General features: G+C 37.9%; 1 protein-coding gene across 3 annotated transcripts in view; it reads left to right on the top strand.

The window, feature by feature from the left end:
* The first annotated feature begins 2446 nt into the window (after window positions 1–2446).
* The window catches only part of Tasor2 (transcription activation suppressor family member 2), a 63057-nt gene continuing 43687 nt past the window's right edge, over window positions 2447–21816 (top strand). The window contains exons 1-5 of one of the 3 annotated variants that reach the window (XM_069990542.1): window positions 2447–2466; window positions 9293–9420; window positions 14097–14242; window positions 15285–15380; window positions 17020–17092. In XM_069990542.1, coding sequence (XP_069846643.1) covers window positions 2462–2466; window positions 9293–9420; window positions 14097–14242; window positions 15285–15380; window positions 17020–17092 — 448 coding nt within the window. In that variant the 5' untranslated portion in view covers window positions 2447–2461. The other 2 variants (XM_069990541.1, XM_069990540.1) reach the window with 2 other exon arrangements.

Below are 21816 nucleotides of genomic sequence, written 5' to 3'. Positions count from 1 at the left end.
TGCCTATTCATAATTCCTGAAAAAAGAGTCTCCCTTTCTTACTTATCTGCAATGGACTAGGATTAATTTTTCATCGTCTGCATGACAGTGTCTTCTTTCTTTTTAAATTTTGTCTCCTGTAAATTACTTAACAGAATGCATTGCCAGACTTTCAGGTTTCTGATCATTTGCTAAGTAGAATAATCTCTGAAACTGGTCTTTTGGAGGAAGGGATAGAGCTGTGATTCTTTCAGCATTATTGTTTTATTCAAATAATAGTTTCACGGATTTGCTTATCTATTGGATTACTGTTTTCATAATTGAAAGTATATTTGTATAAATTGTTTCTGATAATGTATAATTTTAGAAACCTTTTCCCTGTATTTGTGGTTCACAAATGTTCACATCTTCATTTTTTTCTTTTTTCTTGCTAAAAGATTTAGTATTAGCTTTTTGAAACAACTAACTTTAGCCTTTATCCTTTACTCAATTGGATTTTTTGTTTTATTTTATTTTATTTTTTGTCAGTCGTGGGGCTTGAATTCTGGGCCTGGGTGCTGTCCCTCAGCTCTTGAGCTCAAGGCTAGTACTCTACCACTTGAGCCACAGCCCCACTTTCAGCTTTTTCTGTTTATGTGATGTTGAGGAATTGAACCCAGGCCCTCATGCATGTAAGGCAAGCATTCTACCACTGAGCCACCTTCCCAGCCCCTGTTTAAAAATTTTTTTAATGACTTATCATAAGAAATGTGTTTAGGGCATACTTGTGTTTTACCTTAAGATTTAATAACACTTAATTGGAGAACTAAGTCCCTTGTTAGTCTGTATTCTATTCCTTGGCATGGTGAAATAGACCCTGTTTAGAACCTGTGATGTACACCTGCTCCTCCCTCATTAGGAGAAATATTTAACCATCAATCTTGAGGCCTGGTTTGTTCACTTGAGGAAACCTACCTTTATGGAAGTCTATTTATCTGTCAGAAGCATTGAGTGGGATACAGTAGAGAGTTTGATGCAATCAGTTACTAATTTTGAAACTTACAAATCCAGTTTGATGAAGAGTTAGAACAGTAGTCATAAGGTTTATATAGATGTCATAAAAAGTCACCATAAAGGGCTGGAGGTGTAGCTCAGTGGTAGAGTGCTTGCCCAGCATGCCTGAGATGGTGAATTCAGCCTGTGAGCACTGAAGAAGCAACAACAACAAAAAAGTATCACCATATAAACTATGAACTGATTCTAATAATTGTATAATCTTGAATATAAAATTGCATAATCTTGAACATAGCCTTTCTATACAGCATATCAAAAAAAGCTAAGTGTAATATTATACTAATCTAACTTTACAGTAGAATGGATTTTGAGAATGTTAAAACAATCTTCAGAAGCCAAATATTAAACCCAAAAGTAACCAAACTGTAGTTAAATGAAAAAGTTATATTACATTGTAAGATTCACTTTATATAATAGTCTCTAAAAACATTTTTTTTGGGGGGGTCAGTCGTGGGGGTGGAACTCAGGGCCTGGGCCCTGTCCCTGAGCTTTATTTGCTCAAGAGACACTTTGAGCCACAGCACCGCAGCTTCCCATTTTCTGGTGGTTTATTGGAGATGAGTCTCACTGACTTTCCTGTCTGGTCTGGCTTTGAACCAGGATCCTCAGACCTCAGCCTCCTGAATAGCTAGGATTACCGGCGTGAGCCACTGTACCCACCTTCCAAAAACTTTTTAACACTAGTTTCTCTTCACTAGCTAGTGAGTTTCCAATTTAAAATAACATATAAAGCATGTACATAATTATTTATTCATTTAATTCGTTTGTCTCAGCCGTGTTAGATTTCACTTGGGAAATGAATAAGTAAATTAAAACCCTAGTGAAACATAACATTAATGAGACGGAGGAAAAGATGTTCTTAGATCAGGCAAAACACTCCTCTCAGCCCTATTTCAGAGGCCGGTACATAAAGCATTCACACCCATATTCAATAGGGCTTTCATTTTTGTAAATTGAATCTCCAGACACGGTGGGAAAGGCCACCTTCACTGTGGACAGAACGCTTAAGAAACCGGATTTTGTAGATTGTAAAGGAACACAAGAAGCCATCCCCCAGTGGCGATTTTCCCAGGGTCACCGTCCTGGCGTCAGCTCCGAGGACCGCACTGGGCGCCGGTCGGTCGGTCGGCGTCCCCGGCTCCGAGCTTCCCCGCCCTCCCCCGCATCGATCAGAGCTGCCCCTGTCGGAGCTCCCCGCCTCGGAGCTGGCTGGCCGGGCCGGCGGGGTGGGGGAGGGAGTCAGCTCGTGGAGCCCTGGAGTCCGCCACCCTGTTGACTTTCAAAAGGCACTGCTCGCCCCGTGCCCAATACCGGCTCCCCGTCCCCGTCCCCCTGCTTCCGGTGCTGGCCTGCCCTGGCCGCCCTGCGGGCAGGGCGGGAGGGGGCCAGTAGGGCTGCGGATTGAGCAGAGCCCCCTCCCCCATACAACATGGGGTAAGGAGAGGGGTGGCCTCGAATGCCCTGAAGCTGCGGAGACAGTCCCGAGACCCCTTGAGGACCGCTCCTTTGGTTCACCTATGAAAGTGTTTGAGAATGGACCGATTCTGTGCTGTACCTTACCTGGTAGGAGGTTTGAGGGTGTTTGAGAATGAAGCTTTACCAGGGTCGTGTCAGGCCCCTGCTGCTGAAACCAGGTGATGACGGAGACCAGGTGATAATAGACATGTTTGTATGGTTCTTCAAGGTTTACTGAGTGCCTTCATTCCTGGTTCTTGATAGATTGTGTCATGGTGTCAGATGCCTTGACAGAGACTCATGTGTGTAGATCTACAATAATTGAGATTGGTTTTGTTGTTGTTGCAACAAAGCCTCACTGTATAACCCAGGCTGGCCTCAAACCCATGATTCTGCTTTAGCCTCCCCAGTGCTGGGGTTACGGGCCAGTACCTCTATAATCTGCTGAGATTGTCTTTTGAAATGTAGACTAGTGATTCCAAATGAACCTTGCGCTTCAAATAAATAATAGTACCTTATTATTCCTTTTGTGCATGAACCTGGCTGGCACATACTTAAGACTTTTGCACATTAGAGACCTTTTTTTTTTGTCAGTTGTAGGGCTTAAACTCTGGGACTGGGCACTGTCTCTGAGCTCTTCAGCTCAAGGCTAGTGCTCTACCACTTGAGCCACAGCACCACTTCCGTTTTTCTGGTGGTTAATTGGATGTAAGAGTCTCATGGACTTTCCTGCGTGGATTGTCTTTGAACCACAATCCTCAGGTCTTAGCCCCCCCAGTACCTATGATTATAGGTGTGAGCCACCAGTGCCCAGCTGGTATTTTCAATTTTTAATAGGGGCACTTTGTTTTATGTGTCTTGATTGGGCTTATGTTGCTTTCTCTGCCTCTTCCTGCCCCCCCCCCCCCAAATTGTAAATTTGCTTCTAGGTAGAGCTGTGAAAGGTCTTTTTTTTTCTGAAATCAGAGTAGCTTTATTTCTCCTGGATTGTATTTATGCTAAGATTTTAGAAAATACAAAATTCCCTTCATTTGGCCTACTCAAAGGTAATTTCTGTTATAGAGTTTTATTATCTGCTGTGGTGCTAAGAGCTTCCCTGGACACTAGGGACTTTGGTGAATAAGACATAGTGTCTGCCTCTATGCACCTGGCATTCTAGTAGGGAAGAAAGATTATCCTCCCCCCCCCATCCAAAAACAAAACAAAAGCCATGAAATAATAGCATGTTGTAAGGAGAGTTTTTTTTTTTTAAAGCAAACATACTTTAGATGGGATGACTTACAAGTTTCACTAAGCAAGTAGGAGCTTAGTTAGGAGAATGGGAGAAAACCCTCCCCTTAGAAATAACAGCTTGGACAAAGCTTAGAAAATAGATCAGTGTGGCCACAGCTTCATAGAAAGGCATGGACAAGATAAAGAACAGGAGCCAAGAGCCCAGCCCATACCTATAAGGTTGAAATCTGGGATTAAGTTCAAAGGGGGGGGGGGCAGAAAAACCTGTGGGACTCTTCCAATTAACCACGGAAAAGCCAGAAGTAGAGCCGTGGCTCAAGTGTTAAAGTGCTAGCTTTGAGCAAAAAAGCCCAGAGATAGTGCTTAGGCTCTGAGATCCAGACCTAGGACTGGCACTCCTTCCTCCCCCCCCCCCCGCACCCCCCCCCCCAAAAAGACCAAATTATATATAAGGCAAAGAGCTGTTGTTTTGTTCTGAGGACACTGAGAAGCAAAGGGTTTTAACTAACAATCATCAGAGAAGCTAACTGATTAAATAAATATGTATTGAATCCCTACTGCATACCTGTTCTAAGGGATCAAGACACACCACTGAAAATGAAAATGCCCCTTTATTCATGAAGCTATATCTAGTGTTGGGAAGCTAGTTGGAAAAACAAGACAAATATTAGATGTTGATGAGTGTTACACTGTAAGATGACGATTAATCTGCTTTTTTTCTCCCTAAACAATTTACGGTAGTACTTTTTCTGTCTTTATTAAATAAGCAGCTAAATTTATTTTTAAATATAGTTAAAAATAACAAGTAGAAATAAGCTGCAGCAATAGAAATTGACAAATTATAAGAAATCTACTAAGAATTACATAGTAACTTCCTTTTACCTATCTTCTCATGCCACAGCAGTGTTTCTGTGACTTGTTTTCTTTGAATTAACTAATATAGTTCATTAAATTTATAGTTCTGCTTATTTCTTTGATTTCTCTATTGATCATTAATTGATGTCTGTTAACTTTTAATGCTTAATAGATTATCTTTGTCAACACATGATGTGCTTAAGACTTGAGAATCAATAGTCGTTAAGATGTAGGTCTATATATTTGTCAAGTTTTGTTATTAGCATTTACTTGCTTTGTAAGAAAAAAAATTAGAAGCCTTGTTTTGTTTTCCAACTTTCAGAACAGGTTGCATATAAGGATGAATATTTAGTTAGCAAATGCATGTCTATTAAATACCTACGATGTGAAGCATTGAGCTGAATATTGAATAATTATTGGTAAACCAAACATAACTCCTCCCATCATAGGGATGGTTTATTGGGAAATATTGATTTATTAGGGAAAATGGTACTTGCAAAGTAATTATAAATATGTATGTATAAATAATTAACTACTTTGGGGTAGACTGGTGAAAGGTATAGTGGTTCTTGCCAGAGTCAAAGCTGTTGAAAAGATTGAAACCAGAAGATAGCTTGAGCCCTGGAGTGCAGGTCAGTCTGGGTAACACAGTAAGATCATGTCTCAAAGTAAATAAAAGAAATTTATTAGGTGCCATTGGCTTATGCCTATTATCCTAGCTACATAGGATGCTTAAATGTGGAGGATTGAGGTTCAAAGCTAATCCAGGCAAAAAAAACCCAAACCTCCTGAGATTCCATTTCCAAAATAACCAGCAAAAAAAGGTAAGATGCTTTAAGAGAATGAGGATCAATTTGAGGTTATATTATTTGTTTATTTGAGTAAATAATTGAATGCACATGCACTATAGGTTACTCCTTTTTTTTGTGCCAGTTATGGGGCTTGAACTCAAAGCCTGAGAACTATCTCTGAACTTTTTCTGCTTAAGACTGGTGCTCTACCACTTGAACTTCTACTTCCATCTATCTGCTGGTTGATTGGAGATAAGGATCACATGAACTTTTCTGCCTGTGCTGACTTCAAACCATGATCCTCACATCTGAGCCTCCTGAATAGCTAGGAATACAGGCGTGAGCCACCAGCACCTGGGTTATCCTTTTTTAAATAAATATGGTAGGTGTGGTGGCACATGCCTGTAATCTTAGTACACTAAGGCAGAATACTCAGTACACCGAGGCAGAACAACCAGCCTTAATTGAGTTTATGTGTGGTGCTAATTAATTAATCAGGTCTTGTACATATTAGCATACAGTAAAATAGTGTGCTAGCACTAAATTCATCCCCAACCCTTGGAAGCTTTTTGTTGTTTTGTTTTGTTTTTAATTGAAGAGATTCAGATGAGCTAAATTGACAGTTCTAGTTTAACATGTCCATTTGTACACTGGAAATGTTTTTTTTTTCTTCTTTTTTTGACCAGTCCTGGGGCTTGAATTCAGAGCATGGGCACTGTCCCTGAGCTGCTTTTTACTCAAGGCTAGCTCTCTACCACTTGAGCCACAGTGCCACTCCTGCTTTTTCTGTTTATGTGGTAATGAGGAATCAAACCCAGGGCTTCGTGCAGGCTAGGCAAGCAGTCTACCACTAAGCCACATTCCCAGCTCCTGGAAATCCTTCTAAAGTTATAGTAAAAATGTGTAAATCCACAAAGATTAGGAGGAAAAAGCAAAGAGAACATATACAAAAGCAATATTTGAGAAACTACAAAGAAAATAGATGGGAATATATTACATGATTTAATGAATTAGAGAATGGCAAATGGGAAAGGGAGGTAAGCCAACAAAGAAGCAAACTGATTATCCACAGAATCTGGAAGAAGCTCAAGAATTGGAGAGGTATAACTTTTCAAGGAAGAGTGAAGTGGAAATAGGAAAGACTGTCATAATGTTGACTAACTGGACTCCTTCACTGCTTTGGTATATCTAGAGGCTACTTTCCCTCTACACTGAGAAAAGACTGAAGGTTTATAGTCAGGAGACATAAACTAGACAGGCTTTATTTAGAGAATTGAACTGGGATGAAGCATCTAAGTGAAACTGAGAATTAAGTGGAAGACAACATGTTAAACAGTAAAATCCAGAACCATTTTTTTTTTCTGTTTCACTCCCAGAAATAAGCAAGTTGATATGCTCCTAAGCAGAATATTAAAGGATTATTCTCTATATAAACTGACTAGCCCAGATCTTAACCTGATTAAACAACTACATCCCCATCAGAACAGACCAGATCTTGACTAGAGCTGCTAGTCAAGAAGAGTGTTCAAGAATGAACATGGTAGTGCATGCCTGTAACCTCAGGACTGGGAAATTTGAGGCAGGAAGATTGGAGGGTTCAAGGTCAGCTTGAATTACATACTGTAAGATGAGGCTAACCTAGTACATATTAAGACTTACCTGTCTCAAAAAAAAAAAAAAAAGAGGGGAAAAATGTCTATCATTTCTATGGTGTAAATATCTAAGAATTGAATTGATGCAACATGTTATGTTTATCTTCATAACAAACTTTTCCTAATTGGCTTTAGTACAGTTTATACACTACAGCTTTTAGACATTTACTGCCTCACACATAAACATGCAGGACAAAAATTACCAGCCATTTGATAGATTTTCCATATGAAAAACACCAAATAGGAAACAAGCTAAACAGAAAATAAAAGGAGCTTGGTAGAAATAGATTTATTGCTGGGAACAAAAGAAACTGTATATGTGTGCATGTGCACACATGTGCACATTCATGCTTACACATGTGCATAAGAGATCACATTTGTGAAAGATTAATTTAAAAAATTATTCAGAAAATAATTGTGACTGGACCAGTTTTTAAAAATTAAATGTTTAAGCTGGGTGCTGGTGACTCATGTCTGTAATCGTCACTTACTCAAGATGCTTAGATCTAAGGATCTTGGTTTGAGGACTTCCCAGGCCGTGATGTCCATGAAACTCTTTATCTCCAGTTAACCACATTAAAAAACAGAAGTGGAGATGCAGGGCCTAATAATCATAATATGTAGGGAGCTTCTAAAAATAGACACCTAAAGGAAACACTTCTCAAAAGAAGTACAGATGGAAATAAATACATAAAGAAATGTTCAACATTCCCTGGCCATAGCAAATCAAAATGGTACTGAGATTATATCTTACTTCATTCAGAGTGACCATCAAGAATATGAATAAAGCTTGGTGCCAGTGGCTCACGCCTGTAATCTTAGTTACTCACAAGGCTGAGATCTGAAGATCAGTTAAAAGCCAGCTTGGGCTGAAAAGTCCCTGTGAGACTGTTTCTAGTTAACCACTCAAAAACTGGAAGTGGTGCTGTGGCTCAAAGTGGTAAAGCATTGTCCCTGAGCAAAAGAGCTCAGGGACAATACAACACCAAGGCCTGAGTTCATGACTGAGTTCTTGACTGATGCCACCAAAAAAAAAAAAAAAAAAAAAGAATAAAAACAAATGCTGATGAGGATGGAGAAAGGGAACCTTAATACATTATTAATGGGAATGTAAACTACATAACTTTTATGGGAAGCATTTACGGAAATTTCTCCCCAAAAAACCCACCAACCAGATATAGCAAAAGTAGCATATACTAAAAGCATCTGTATAATCATGTTCATTATAGTACTGTTCACAAGTTATGGAGCAGCTCATGGATCAAGAAACTATAGATATAGATAGATCTAGACCTGTCAACATATGCACCAGATTATTCAGCCATAAAGAATACAGTCAGGCCATTTGCAAGGAACTGAATGGATCTGGAAATCCTCATTAGGTGAAGTAAGCTAGTCCTCAGAACACAGGTCATGTTTGTTCTCATGTGAATTTTGGACCTAAAAAATAAACATAAGAATGAAGGATTGTGTATGCTTTAAATATATATGTGTATTTATATGTGTGCAAATATGATCAATCTAAAATATGATATTCATGTGTGAGATATCCATGTTGAAATTTCAGAACAGTTAGCGCGCACTTTTAACAAAAATGAATATTAAGAGTTGGAACATGTTTTCTCTGGGGTGTAGGTGGGATGGAATGAACAGAGAGGGAGGAAGAGAGGCCTGATTATAGTAAAAAAGCTTTATATGTGTGAAAATGGAACAAGGATACCTGATGAGATTAGTTTGGTAAAGGAGAGGAAAAGAAAAATGACAGTATCATGATCAAGTTGCATTGTATATATAAATGGACATGTTCAAGTGAAATTGCCTTGGATTTATAATCTCTGCTTTTCATTTTGAAATTTCAGTGAGGGAGAAGTGATTCCTATGAGCGTAATTTATTTCTCTGTATAAAATTTCTGATTAGGAATTGAGGATTCTCGAAAAAATATTTCAAACTAAGTTACTGCATACAGAGCAAATTCAGTACTTGGCTGTAAGATTCATTAAAGGAGAAAAGTGAGCATTATAGCTTTATTCATAATTACTTGGTAAACATTTGTTTAGATAGTAGATATGTTGTAAATTGGATCAGTTTTTTTCTTTGTTAGAGTATTACATATATTTTAAATATTTTTATTTTAAAAATAAAAATATTTAAATATTTAAATAAAAATACTGTACAAAGGAGTTGCCATTCAACAAAGCAGTTTATGAATACAATGCATTTTGATTAGTGGCATCCCTTTCAACATTGTCATCCATTTTTTTCTTTCTTTTTAGCATTTATGACATTAACAAAGAAAAGGACCATGACAACAATTCTAGGGGCCTATGTGATGAAAATGAATTAAAACCACCCTCACATTCTGTCTTAGAGAATATTAATAGAAGGATTCTATCAGAAGACAGTAGGTATTAAATTAAGTGCTGTAAGTTAATTATGAATGATCCTAAACTAGAATTATAAAGAGATTTAGTTTGAATTTAGGTGGTATAAAACAATTGTTTTTTATAATTTCTAGTAGCTACAGCTTCTACAATCAGTCTAAAATTGATAGGTGATTGAATCTTCAAGTTGCCTCAGAAATGTTAAATTGATTTGTATTTCTTTGACTTCATTCATTCATTTATAGATCACATCCCACTTCACTGGTTTTATATTTTCCATTCTCTTGCTGATGACTCTAAGGTGATGGGAATGCAGGCATGTGTCACCATAACTATTTTAATTATTGTCTTTTAATTTAAACTGAAAAAAAAATCTTTTTTTGGGGAGGTGGTACTGGGGATTTAAACTCAGGTTTACATGTACACTAGGCAGGTGTTTTACCACTGATTCATACCTTAGCTCTGGTGTTTTTCACTCTTTTTTTTTAACAAATTTTTTTAATTGTGAAAATACTGTGCAGAGGGGTTACAATTATTCACTCATTATTTTTGCTATAGGGTTTCATTTTCCTCCTAGGCAAGCACCTGTACCACCATCTGCCTATTTTAGGTTTCCTGTTGTTGCTGTGATAACAGGTGGGCACCAGCTTTCCATGATTGAAATGGAGTCTTACAGACATTTTCTCCTGGGTTGGCCTGCAACCACAATCTTTTTTTTTTTTTTTTTTTTTTTGCTGGTTGTGGGGCCTGAACTCTGGGCCTGGGCGCTGTCCCTCAGCTCTTCAGCTCAAGGCTAGCGCCCTACCCCTTGAGCCACAGCGCCACTTCTGGCTTTTTCTGCTTATGTGGTGCTGAGGAATCGAACCCAGGGCCTCATGCATGCAAGGCAAGCACTCTACCACTGAGCCACCTTCCCAGCCCAACCACAATCTTTTTTAACTCAGCTTCCCTTGTAGTTAAGGTTTATAGGTGCTTGCTACTGTACCCAGTTGTAGGTTTAAGGGGTCTTTTAACCTTTCCTGCCCAGGCAGGCATTGAACTTCAGTCCTCCCATTCTCAGCTTCGCACATAGCTGTTGCTGAGCCTGAATAGAGATATTTTAAATGATATAATATAAACTTTTTCAAATGTAATTTAGTTTACTTTTTCTACTTCCCAACCTCAGTAACAACTGATTTAAACCACTATTTATGGCTAGTTTCAGCATTTCTAAATAATTTTCTGTATTCTTTTGAGCCCCTATTTTTATGTGTTTTTTAAGTCAAAACAACATTATAAGCTAACCACTGGTGGCTCATGCCTGTATTCCTAACTACTCGGAGACAGGTCTAAGTAATATGGTTTGAAACTTGCATAAGCAGAAAAGTCTGAGACTCTTATCTCCAATTAACCACCAAAAAAAGCACACATATGGACTTTTCTGCCTGGGTTGACTTCAAAATGTGATCCTCTGAACTCAGCCTTCTAAGAAAGTAGGGCTACAGATGTGAGCGCCAGTGCCTGGCAAGTATTGATTTTTAGAAATACCCTACTCTTTGAGAAGTGTTGACCTAAAGGAGAAGGCATTTTTAGTCATAAGTACATAGTTTTGGAATTAAAAACATGTAAGTGAAAAGAAAAATTCTTTTGTCAGTTGTGGGGCTTGAACTCAGGGACTGGGTTCTGTCCCTGAACTTTTTTTTAAGGCTCAAGGCTAGTGCTCTACCACTTTGAGCCAAAGCACCACTTCCTTTTTTCTGGTGGTTAATTTGAGATAAGAATCTCATGGACTTTCTTGCCAGGGGTTGGCTTTGAACAGTGATTCTCAGATCTCAGCCTCCTGAGTAGCTGGGATTACAAGCCTAAACCACCAGCACCGGTTCTTACTTGTAAATCATGAGTCTTTCAGCTTAATTGTGATGAATCATTTCCCACACTTTGAAATATTCTATGAGCACATGCATTTGGGCAATCCATGTTAAAGTTAAGTAGACCAAACTCTTCTTTTGCACTACTTTCTTCTTTTCTTTTCGTTTCTTTTCTTTTCTTTTCCCTCCCCCCCCTCCTCCTTCTTCTTTTGGTGGGTTGTGAGGCTTGAACTCAGGACCTGGGTGCTGAGCCTGAGCTCTTGAGATACAGCTCTATTTCTGGTTTTCTTGTGGCTAATTGGAGATAAGAATTTCAGGGCCTTACTGGCTTTGAACTGTAGTCCTCAGATCTTAACCTCCTGAGTAGCTAGGATTACAGGCATGAGCCACTGGCACCCGCCTTTTGTACTACTTTTAGTTTCCATTGTACATGATCTATTTAAATATGGGGAGGTAAATGGTACTCATCACTTTACAAATTTAAAGATATATGCATACCTATTCACATCTTAGAAAATCTGGACCCATCAGTAATACTAGTCTTCATTTTTAAAGCTATCCTTTTTTTTTTTTTTTTACTACTTTTTCAACTGTGAGTGACATGCTTCTCAAATACTGAGCCTTAGATGTTTGAAAATTATCTTTATAAATAACAGTCCATAGAAATTTCCCAAAATCATAACTTCTAAAGGATTTTTGGTTTGTGTTTGGACTAGCAGAGGGATTTGAAAGCTTGGAAACCACACAGGTTTCCATTTTTCTTGGAGTCATACAGCTTTAAAAACTGTAACATTGTCACCACTGATGTTTTGTTATTTGAATCTAGTCAAAAAAAAATTTTGTTGTTGAGCTTGAGTCCCTGGCTGATTCTGAGCCCCTGGTTTCAGGTGACCCTTCTGCCTAACCTTCAGAGTAGCTGGTATACCATATACTAGCTCAGAATAACCTCACTTTTCATGGTGCTGACATTCAAAGGGAAAATGAAACTGAACAAAAATAAAAGTAAAACTTAGAATATATAGATTAGGCATTCTAGCTAGCTTCATTAAATCCTTACAATGCTTCATTCATTTTCCTTTCTTGCTTTCTATTTATATCTGTTGATGTTAGGAAATTTATTAAATGATGAAAAAAAATCTTGAGCGAGGCATTAGTGGTTCACATCTATAATCTTAAACTACTCAGGCAGCTGAGATCTGAGGACCATAGTTTGAAGTCAGCCCGGGAAAGAAAGTCTGTGAGACCCTTATTTCCAATAAACTATCCCCTCCAAAAGACAACCAATGCCCCCCCCCCTCCGAAAAAAGGTGCTGGAAGTAGTGCTGTGGCTCAAATGGTAGAGCACCAGCCTTGAGCAAGAGAAGCTCAGGGGTAGTAACCTCAGCACCCCTCCCAAATAATTCTGATAGCTAAAGTATTTAGGTTAGTATAAGTCCAAATGAAATTTCTTGAAAAAATTGTATGCATTTCCTTGATAGTCTAATTTTAGGTAACAACAGATAACTTATTATATTGGTAATATATTACTTATTATATCTGTAATTATATCTGTAATTTTTAAAACTGATTTTTATCACTAATGTTTGAACTTTAATGCAATTGGAAGAGTTTAAATAAAAGTAGGAAAGCTTATTAATATGCCTACTTGTACTATGTGACCAAACCTTCCAGTGCTCTGTAAGTGATTTCATTTTTATTTAGAAATAATAGAAGAAAGTTAAAATATTTAAAAGCTATAGTGGTAATAAAACTAGTAAGATTTAGTTTTTGCTGAAGGAAAAAAGTGTTAAAAGATATAGAGATGTAGAAAATTGCTGATTTTGGTCAGTATTCTTCTAGGAAACATTTGGTCAGTACTCTGTTAGGAAACATATCTTTCAGAGGACAAGCATATCACAGTCTCTGGAGATAGTATAAGAGTATGGATAGATGAAAGTACTTTTTAAAAAATGATCTGGGTGTGATGGCTTATATATGCAATCCTAGCTTTTCAGGAGGCTGAGACAGAAAAGGTCAGGGTTGGAGGCCAGCCCAAGCCCCCCTCAAAATCATGAAGATCCCCCTCCATCTCAGCCATTAAACAAATTGGACACTGGCATGTGCCTTTCATACCCAGAAATGTAAATAGGAAGATTCAGTCCAAGATCATCCAGACAAAAATTAAGATCCAGGGCTAGAGATGTGGCTTCAGCAGTAATATCCCTCACTAGCAAGTGCAAGATCCTGAGTTCAAACCCTAGCACTACCAAAAAAAAAAAAAAAGTGGTACAATTATGTGAAGTGAAAGAAAGTTATAATACAAGCCATAAAAGTAAAGCTCTGTAGACTTTTGGCTGCAGGGAAACAGCAGAAATAAAATTATTTCTGTTGTGTTTGGAAGGTAAGAAATAGCAGGTCCCTTGAAACCTAACAGGTTTACTTGGGAATTTGACAAGAAATTGGAAAGGGCAACTTTATTAAAACATGGCCTAGGTGTCTGTGTTGGGGGCGGGGCGGAGGGGGGAGCCGGGGGCGGGGGCAGGGACAAAAACAAACTAAAGATGGAAACATTGGCCTAAGCAGTTGCTGACCAGTATCCCAACACTGGAGTTGCATATGCCTTAATAGCATGCACAGCTTTAATCCAACATGCTTAAGAGTTATAGCAGTACATACGTCGTTTCTGTGCTAATTTCATCCTCAGTTACAATTTGTATAGGTTAGTTTTTTACATGACAGGTCTTTCACATCATGAATTACTTAGTCATATGTCACACAGGAAAGGAAGAAGTTATTGAGTATTCATTAGTGCCACTCAGCCGTCTTTGGTTATCTTAAACAGTGACATTATTTTTGTTTGTATTTTACAGTTTTTGAGTCAGTGTCTCTGAGTTCAGATTCTCTCTTCCAGAGGGCAGTTTCAATTCTCCACACTTCTTACTTGGATTCTGCATCTGAGCATGGTTTTCAGTATAGTCAAGTGACTTTTGTGAAAAATGACATTTTCTTAAATGAGGTGAGGTATTTGGTACTTTGTGTTGTTTGTGAATTAGTTTTACTTTAGTTTCAAGGGAAATGTATTCATCATAATATATATGTATACACACACATATATACATATAAACCTAAGTCTTAAGCATATTTTATTGTGTGTGAAATACTAGAACTTGAACTCAGGGCCTTGGGGTTTCAGCTTTTTTTATTCACAGCTGGTGCTCTTATTGCTGAGCACTCCCTTCCAGCTCTTTTGTTGGCTAATTAGAGATAAGTCTCAGACTCTTCTGCCTGAGCTGGCTTCAAAATATAATGGTCAGATCTTCATCTCATGAATACCTAAGATTACAGATGTGAGCCACCAGTACATAACTCTAAGATAATTTCTTAGCTATTTATCAGATAAAAGATCCCTGGAATTGGTCACTTAGGAGATAATACATTCTAGGGAATAGAATAATAATGTGTTTACTTAAGTAAACACTTGTGTGTTTAAACATATGAGATAATAGATTTAAAAACAAATTAGTTCTTAAAATTGGTAAGAGAGGGGCTGGGAATGTGGCTTAGTGGTAGAGTGCTTGCCTAGCATGCATGAAACCCTGGGTTTGATTCCTCAGTACCACATAAACAGAAGAAGCCAGAAGGGATACTGTGGCTCAAGTGATAGAGTGCTAGCCTTGAGTACAAAGAGGTTCAGAGACAGAGTCCAGGCCCTGAGTTCAGGCCCCAGGATCTCTTCCCCCCCCCCAAAAAAAAAAAAAATTAGTAAGAGAGCTAGGCGCCAATGGCTTATATAATCCTAGCTACTAAGGAGGCTGAGATCTGAGGATCATAGTTCAAAGCCAGCCTGGGCAGGAAAGTCCGTTGAGATTCTTTATCTCCAATTAACCACCAAAAAAACTGGAAGTAGCGCTGTGGCTCAAGTAGTAGAGCACTAGCCTTGAGCTAAAGAGCTCAAGGACAGTGCCAAGGCCCAGAGTTCAAGCCCCATGATCGACCAAAAAAAAAAAAGGTAAGAGAAAGCAGTATGTTTATAGGATATATTCTCTTTCTTTATACAGTACAAAGCCTTTTACCAACAAAAACAAACAAGTAATTATACTGAGGAAGAACTTCAAGAAACTTATGGGTTTTTCCTGCTTGAAACTGAAAATCAGGTAAGAAAATCAGATTGCATAAAATTAATGATATTGTTAGCCATAAATATTGGTATTTCAGTTTTATGAGATTGTAGGAAGACCTGTATTTTTATTTAGTGGAGTGTCATTGTAAGTAATACTACAAGCTAATCGTGAAACAGATTTAAGTTTTTAGAACTTTACGGTTCTTCTTTAAAATCTAAGTTTCTAACTAGGCACTGGTAGCTCACACTTGTAATCTTAGCTACTCAGGAGTCTGAGATCTGAGGATCACAGTTTGAAGCCAGCGTAGGTAGGAACAGTAGAAAACCGGAAGTAGTACTGTAGCTCATGTGGTACAGCGCTAGCCTTGAACAAAAGAACTCAGGTATAGTGCCTGAGTTCAAGTCCCATGACAGAACAAAAAAAAAGTGGTAAAATTTATATGAATATGGGTTTCTTTCATTACTACAATTTTTAAAATTGCTATTATAAAAGGGGGGTTACAGTTACATAAGCCAGATAATACTAGTTTCAATGCCGTTGAATGCATGGACATTTTTTTTCATTAATCAGTGTTTATTTCTGTGGGGGTTTTTCAGATTTAAATTGCATGGTTTTGAGGATAATAAGATGAACACTTCTTATTCAGTATTCTAGTTAATTGTTTAAAGATTGAACATTTTTATTATTTCCCTTGCCTAAATTGGAGGAAAAGGAAAGCACTGTGTATGTCTCCAGAGATATGTGTAGTGTCTAAGAAGGAGGGATCTATCAATACAGTTAAATTTGATATTAAATTTGATAAATTTGATATTTATAAGGCTGGGAATGTGGCTTAGTGGTAGTGTTTGCCTAGTATGCATGAAGCCCCGCGTTCGGTTCCTAAGTACCACATAAACAGAAAAGGCCAGAAATGGTTCTGTGGCTCCAGTGGTAGAGCACTAGTCGAGCACAAGAAACTCAGGGACAGTGCCCAGGCCCAGAGTTCAAGCCCCAGAATTGGGGGGGAGGGGAGAGAATTGATAGATAGATAGATAGATAGATAGATAGATAGATAGATAGATAGATAGATAGATAGATAGATAGATAGATAGATATAGATATATAATTATGTAGGTTACATTACAGGCTTATATAAATCAAAGATATATTTGCCTAAGGAATAATTAAAATATGTAGATTTACACTAAAACAGACACTTTCAAATTAAATAGTTATAAAGCAAGAAACCTTCAAGAGAATACTTAAGTATGACCTTGTTGGATTTTTTTTCGTGACACTTTTGTTAATAGAAATGGTAAAAAGCAGGGCTGGGAAGGTGGCTCAGTGGTAGAGTGCTTGCCTTGCATTCATGAGGCCCTGGGTTCGATTCCTCAGCACCACATAGCAGAAAAAGCCGGAAGTGGTGCTATGGCTCAAGTGGTAGAGCACTAGCCTTGAGCTGAAGAACTGAGGGACAGTGTCCAGGTTTAGAGTTCAGTCCCCACGACTGACCAAAAAAAAAAAAGAAATGGTAAAAAGCTTATGACAGTCTTTGGATCATTAATCAAAAGACAATTGTATGAATTTGCCCTGTGCTTTGTTTTGTATTTTAACATTTTTAGATTATGTACCCACTGTTTAATTTGCTTATCCCAAGACTGGTAATAAACAAAACAGTATCTTTTGTTTAAAGGCAAAATTGATATGTCAGCGTGGACTCTGTGTTGGTAGCAGTGCTGTTACTACTCTTGGTGATCCAGCCAAAGGTGAGGCTGTAAGGAAGAAAAGAATCTCTTATTTTACTTGATGAACTGAGATTTAATTCCATAAGAAATATTAAAACTAGTTTCATTATTTGCAAACAAGTAATCTTTAGAGTTAGAACTTTAAACATAGGGGTTGTGAATCTGAAGCTTACAGTATTCTTCAGTGCCGAATGTTTAGTACTGACTTGAGGATTTCCTCTTAACTATCATAATGGCAGAAAGTAAGTAGAACTGAGTAAGAGAGGGAAGAATCAAATGTAAGGTTCCAAGCACATACCATAATATTATTAGTAAAAAAGACACAAGATGAGAGAAGCAGATTGTTTGGAATTGCTAATTAGTTAAGAGACGCTAGTGATATAATGGGGAAGAGCACAACAGTTTTGTAAATTTCAGCTTTCTCATTGGAAAATAGATTGGGCTATTTTGTAGAGTTGGTGTGAGGACTGAGACTTTATAAAATGCTTAATTAGCCAGGAATTTGTACCAAGTAGTTTATTAATAGAAGTTTGCCATAAATACTTCTGAAACAGAAAAGGGACCAGAACCAGGGCAGAAGTGAGAGAATATTGCTTGAAGCCAAGTCATTGTTAGGCACAATAGTATAGGAGAAGATGGCAAAGAACAGAACTTCTAAATTGGTAATGGGACCTGGTGTCCTACACTGGGATGGATGATGTTATAGAATGAAAAAGAGGCAAAAGCAATCCATTACATGGAGAATTTGGAGGTAGAATTTGACACATAATCAAAGGATCTCAACTGAAGAGAATGTTCAGCAGTGCCGAATTCTAGAGAATGTAGGACTAGAAAGGATTATTAGGTCTTCACTAGATTCGTGCTGACTTGTTAAAAAAATGTTAAATTCCCAACATAAAAAGTCCCTAAACAAAACAGTAACAACAAAACTACTTTAAAATGGGTATATAATATAGCATGTACAAAGTTGTATGATTTAAGTTGTACTCTGGTTGTTCATGCCTGTAATCCTGGCTAATCAGGAGACTGAAATCTGTAGATTGCAGTTCAAAGCCAGTCCAGGCAGTTCAAAGCCAGTCCAGGCAGTCTGTGAAACTCTTACCTCCAATTAACCACCAAAAAATCATGCTGTGGCTCAAAGTGTACAGTGCTAGCCTTGAGCAAAAAAACTCAGGGAACCACTAGTCTACTTTGTGTGTTTAAGAATTTGCCTATTATGAAAGAACATTCCTGTGAATGAAACCATATATTATATAATCTTTTATGTATAATTATATTTATTTAGGATAATGGCTTTATCCATATTATAGCCTGTACTTCATTTCTTTTGTAGTTGAATCCTATATATTTATATCACATTATCTTTGTTCATTAGTTGGGCATTGTTTCATATATTCTGAATGTGAAGATATATGAATAATGCTACTATGAATATATGTTTAAATGTATGTGTTCATGCTTTCATTTCTCTTGGGTATAAAGCTAGCAATGGAATCATTGGGTTATATGGTAATTAGAAAACACAAAAAATTTAAGTTATATTCATCTCATTGCTTAAGAAAAAATAAGCTTATTTAAGAGTAAAAGGAGGGATTTCTCCTTATTCCCCCTCTCCAGATGAAGTGTTTCTATTACTATCTTTCACAGAGTTTTTCTTCCACTTTCCAGTAAACTTAATTTTTACTTAATTAAACTTACCTTTAAACTTAATTGTGAAAGGAAAGCCATGAAAGAAAGTAGTGAGACTGTCCATCTGAAGAAGGGTCCAAAGAAGACCAGTGAATCCTCTCCGAGGGCAGTTTTATACTATAGGACTCCCCTCAGATCTCCTCTCCTGGGCTTTGCACTGATTGCTTGATGGTTTGTACGTGTCACCTCAGCTCTTTCCATTGGTTATCAGGTACCCAGGGCATAATGGGAAGAAGTGTTTGAATGGGAACTTAGAGCATTATAGAAAGAAGCAGCATTTGAGCAGAATCCTGAGGCACTGTGAGAACAAGAAACACCATGAGGGCTGGGAAGGTGGCTCAGTGGTAGAGTGTTTGCCTTGCACACATGAGGCCCTGAGTTCGATTCCTCAGCACCACATAAGCAGAAAAAGCTAGAAGTGGTGCTGTGGTTCAAGAGGTAGAGCGCTAGTCTTTGAGCTGAAAAACTGAAGGGCAGCACCCAGCTCCAGAGTTCAGGCCCCATGACCAGAAAAAAAAAAAGAAAAGAAAAAAAGAAACACCATCATATGGGACACATGTTATCTGCCATGTGTTATGTCTGTTAGTTTTTATCCTCATCTACCTCATAGTTCCCCTTTTTCTCTCATTCCCCTTCTCGATGTAATCTCTAACTTCTGTAAGAGAACATAAATGATGACTACTGCAGACTATTTCTGCTCAGCATGAAGTATGGCAGTCTGGAATCCTCCAAGCACACAAGATGTCCATGGTAAAACTAGAGGACAGTTTAAATAAAGCGTCTTTTTTAATGGCCATTTGTAACCTGATGGACTCCAATCTAGAAGAAACAAGACTTAACAAACAGGTTGAAAATACAGGAATTCTTTTACTAGAAAGGGGTCCCAGGAAAGGTAGAAGTCAAGACAGCCAGGAGCAGATGTCTCTCCCCATAAGAGCCATTCTTGAGTAACTTGTTCTCTATGAGAGACCTTATAAAAGATTAATTTGTGGATGTTAGTTTGGACTTTTCCTGATCTGTTAACCCCCATACACTCTTTGTCATGGCCAAGCCCTGTCTGAGCAGCTGTGAGCATATCTAAAGCTCCTCTTTTTTTGTAGAACCACGGCTGCTAGGGAGTCAGTTTGTCCCTGAAGATTATAAAGGTTTGGGCCAAAGTCATTGACTATCCCTTGCAACAAATCTTAACATACTAGAGCAGAATAATTTCTCCTATTCATGACTCCATGCCTGATGTAATTGTAGAGCCTACCAGCAAGAGGTATAAGTTGGATAGCACTCTTTTAAGAAGCTGTGTATGCCCATACATGATAATAATAACATAATAATGTAATATGTTATATATATATAATATGATAATAACATGACAGGGTACAAAACTTACAGGGAGACACTCCAGTATCTCTTCCTCTCTGGCCTCTACTATTGTTCCCCAAGAGAATCCATGTCCAAGAGAACACAGAGTTTGTTCCCATTTAATGTGTCTAAGAGCCCAAGCCCTAAAAAATTTTAAATGTTAGAACATGCAGCATTTAATCCAAAGGAAGACAGAGGCAGCACCCAAAAGAAGACTCAAAGCAAGCTATGTTTGCCAAGCGAGCACCTCCAAATTATTGGGTGAAGAAAGCAGTTAAGAGTCCAAGCAATTGAAAAAAGGTGCTTGCAGAATAGAACAGAGGTAGGGAGGATAATTCTTAGCTACTGCAGAAACTTACTTGTTAGATCCAAGATACCGAGTCACACAAAAATAAATTCAAGTCAGAAACAGCCATATGCCTCCTCATCACTGATGAGTTCTCAAATGAAGTGATCTAGAGAAATGGATTTATTTTCTCTGCCCAATATAGAATTAAAGGCAGGAAAGCGTTTAAGCAGTAAATTAAAAGAATAGCCATGAAAGAGAATCTTTCCATGCAAACTAATGATCATGAGGGTAGTAAGTTTAAACCCTAGGAACTGTTTTGCATTATTGCTTCCTTTACTTATGTATTTTAAGAATTTGAAAGTTGGGTGCTGGTTGCTCCTGCCTGTGATCCTAGCTACTGAAATTTGAGGATTGCAATTTGAGGCTAGCCCAGCTAGGAAAGTCTACCACTTGAGCCACAGCACCACTTCGGGTTTTCTGGTGGTTTATTGGAGATAAGAGTCTCATGGTCTTTCCTGTCAGGGCTGGCTTGAACCGTGATCCTCAGACCTCAGCCTTCTGGGTAGCTAGGATTACATGCATGAGCCACTGGTGCCAGTCCATACCAGGATTTTTATTATCTAATAGCTTTTCTTTTTCTGCCTCAATGTTCAACACTGTGGCCTATATATGTCATAAATAATTTATCGTCTTTTAGGCTTCTGTATTTTCATTCATTTGCCTATTCTCTAAAGAACTTCTTGCTCAAATATATTAACTTTTTTCTCTTTGGCCAGTCCTGGGGCTTGAACTCTGGGCCTAGACACTGTCCCTGAGCTTCTTTTGAAAGCTCAAAGCTAGCACTCTACTTCTTGAGCCACAGCACCACCACTTCTGGCCTTTTCTGAAATTGAACCCAGGGCTTCATGCATGCTAGGCAAGCACTCTCCCACTAAGCCACATTCCTAGCCCTAAATTAACATTTCCGTGTTTTTCAAGTTTTTTTTAATACATACTGTTGATTATTTCAATTTCTTTGTATCTTCAGATACAACATGTTCTTGACATATATTTAAATGTCTACTATATTTTGACCTATGATGTGACTGAAGTGGAAAAAAGAAGTATAACTGTCTTGATAGAGGCAGGAACCTTTTTTTGTTTACTTTTATCACTGCTCAGAAATCTACTAAATAGTAAACTCCTGGTGCATATGATTAAAGTGCTTTCTAATATTTTTTTGTGAACTATACATTGAGAGTCATTATCATAAGCCTTTTGGCTGATGATTATACAGATAGAAAAATAGAAGAAAAGTCAAACAGATTTTTTTTCTAAGAATGTCATACTTTTTATCCTTTTTCAGTTACTGTGCCGAAGTAGAAAATTGGTTGTCAAGTATCCTTTACTTTTAAGTTTCTGTTTCTTTAGA

The sequence above is a fragment of the Dipodomys merriami genome, unplaced genomic scaffold, assembly GCF_024711535.1.
Source record: "Dipodomys merriami isolate MVZ:Mamm:240054 unplaced genomic scaffold, mDipMer1.0.p SCAF_4, whole genome shotgun sequence".
Lineage (NCBI taxonomy): Eukaryota > Metazoa > Chordata > Mammalia > Rodentia > Heteromyidae > Dipodomys > Dipodomys merriami.
This window is presented reverse-complemented; position numbering and strand designations above follow the sequence as displayed.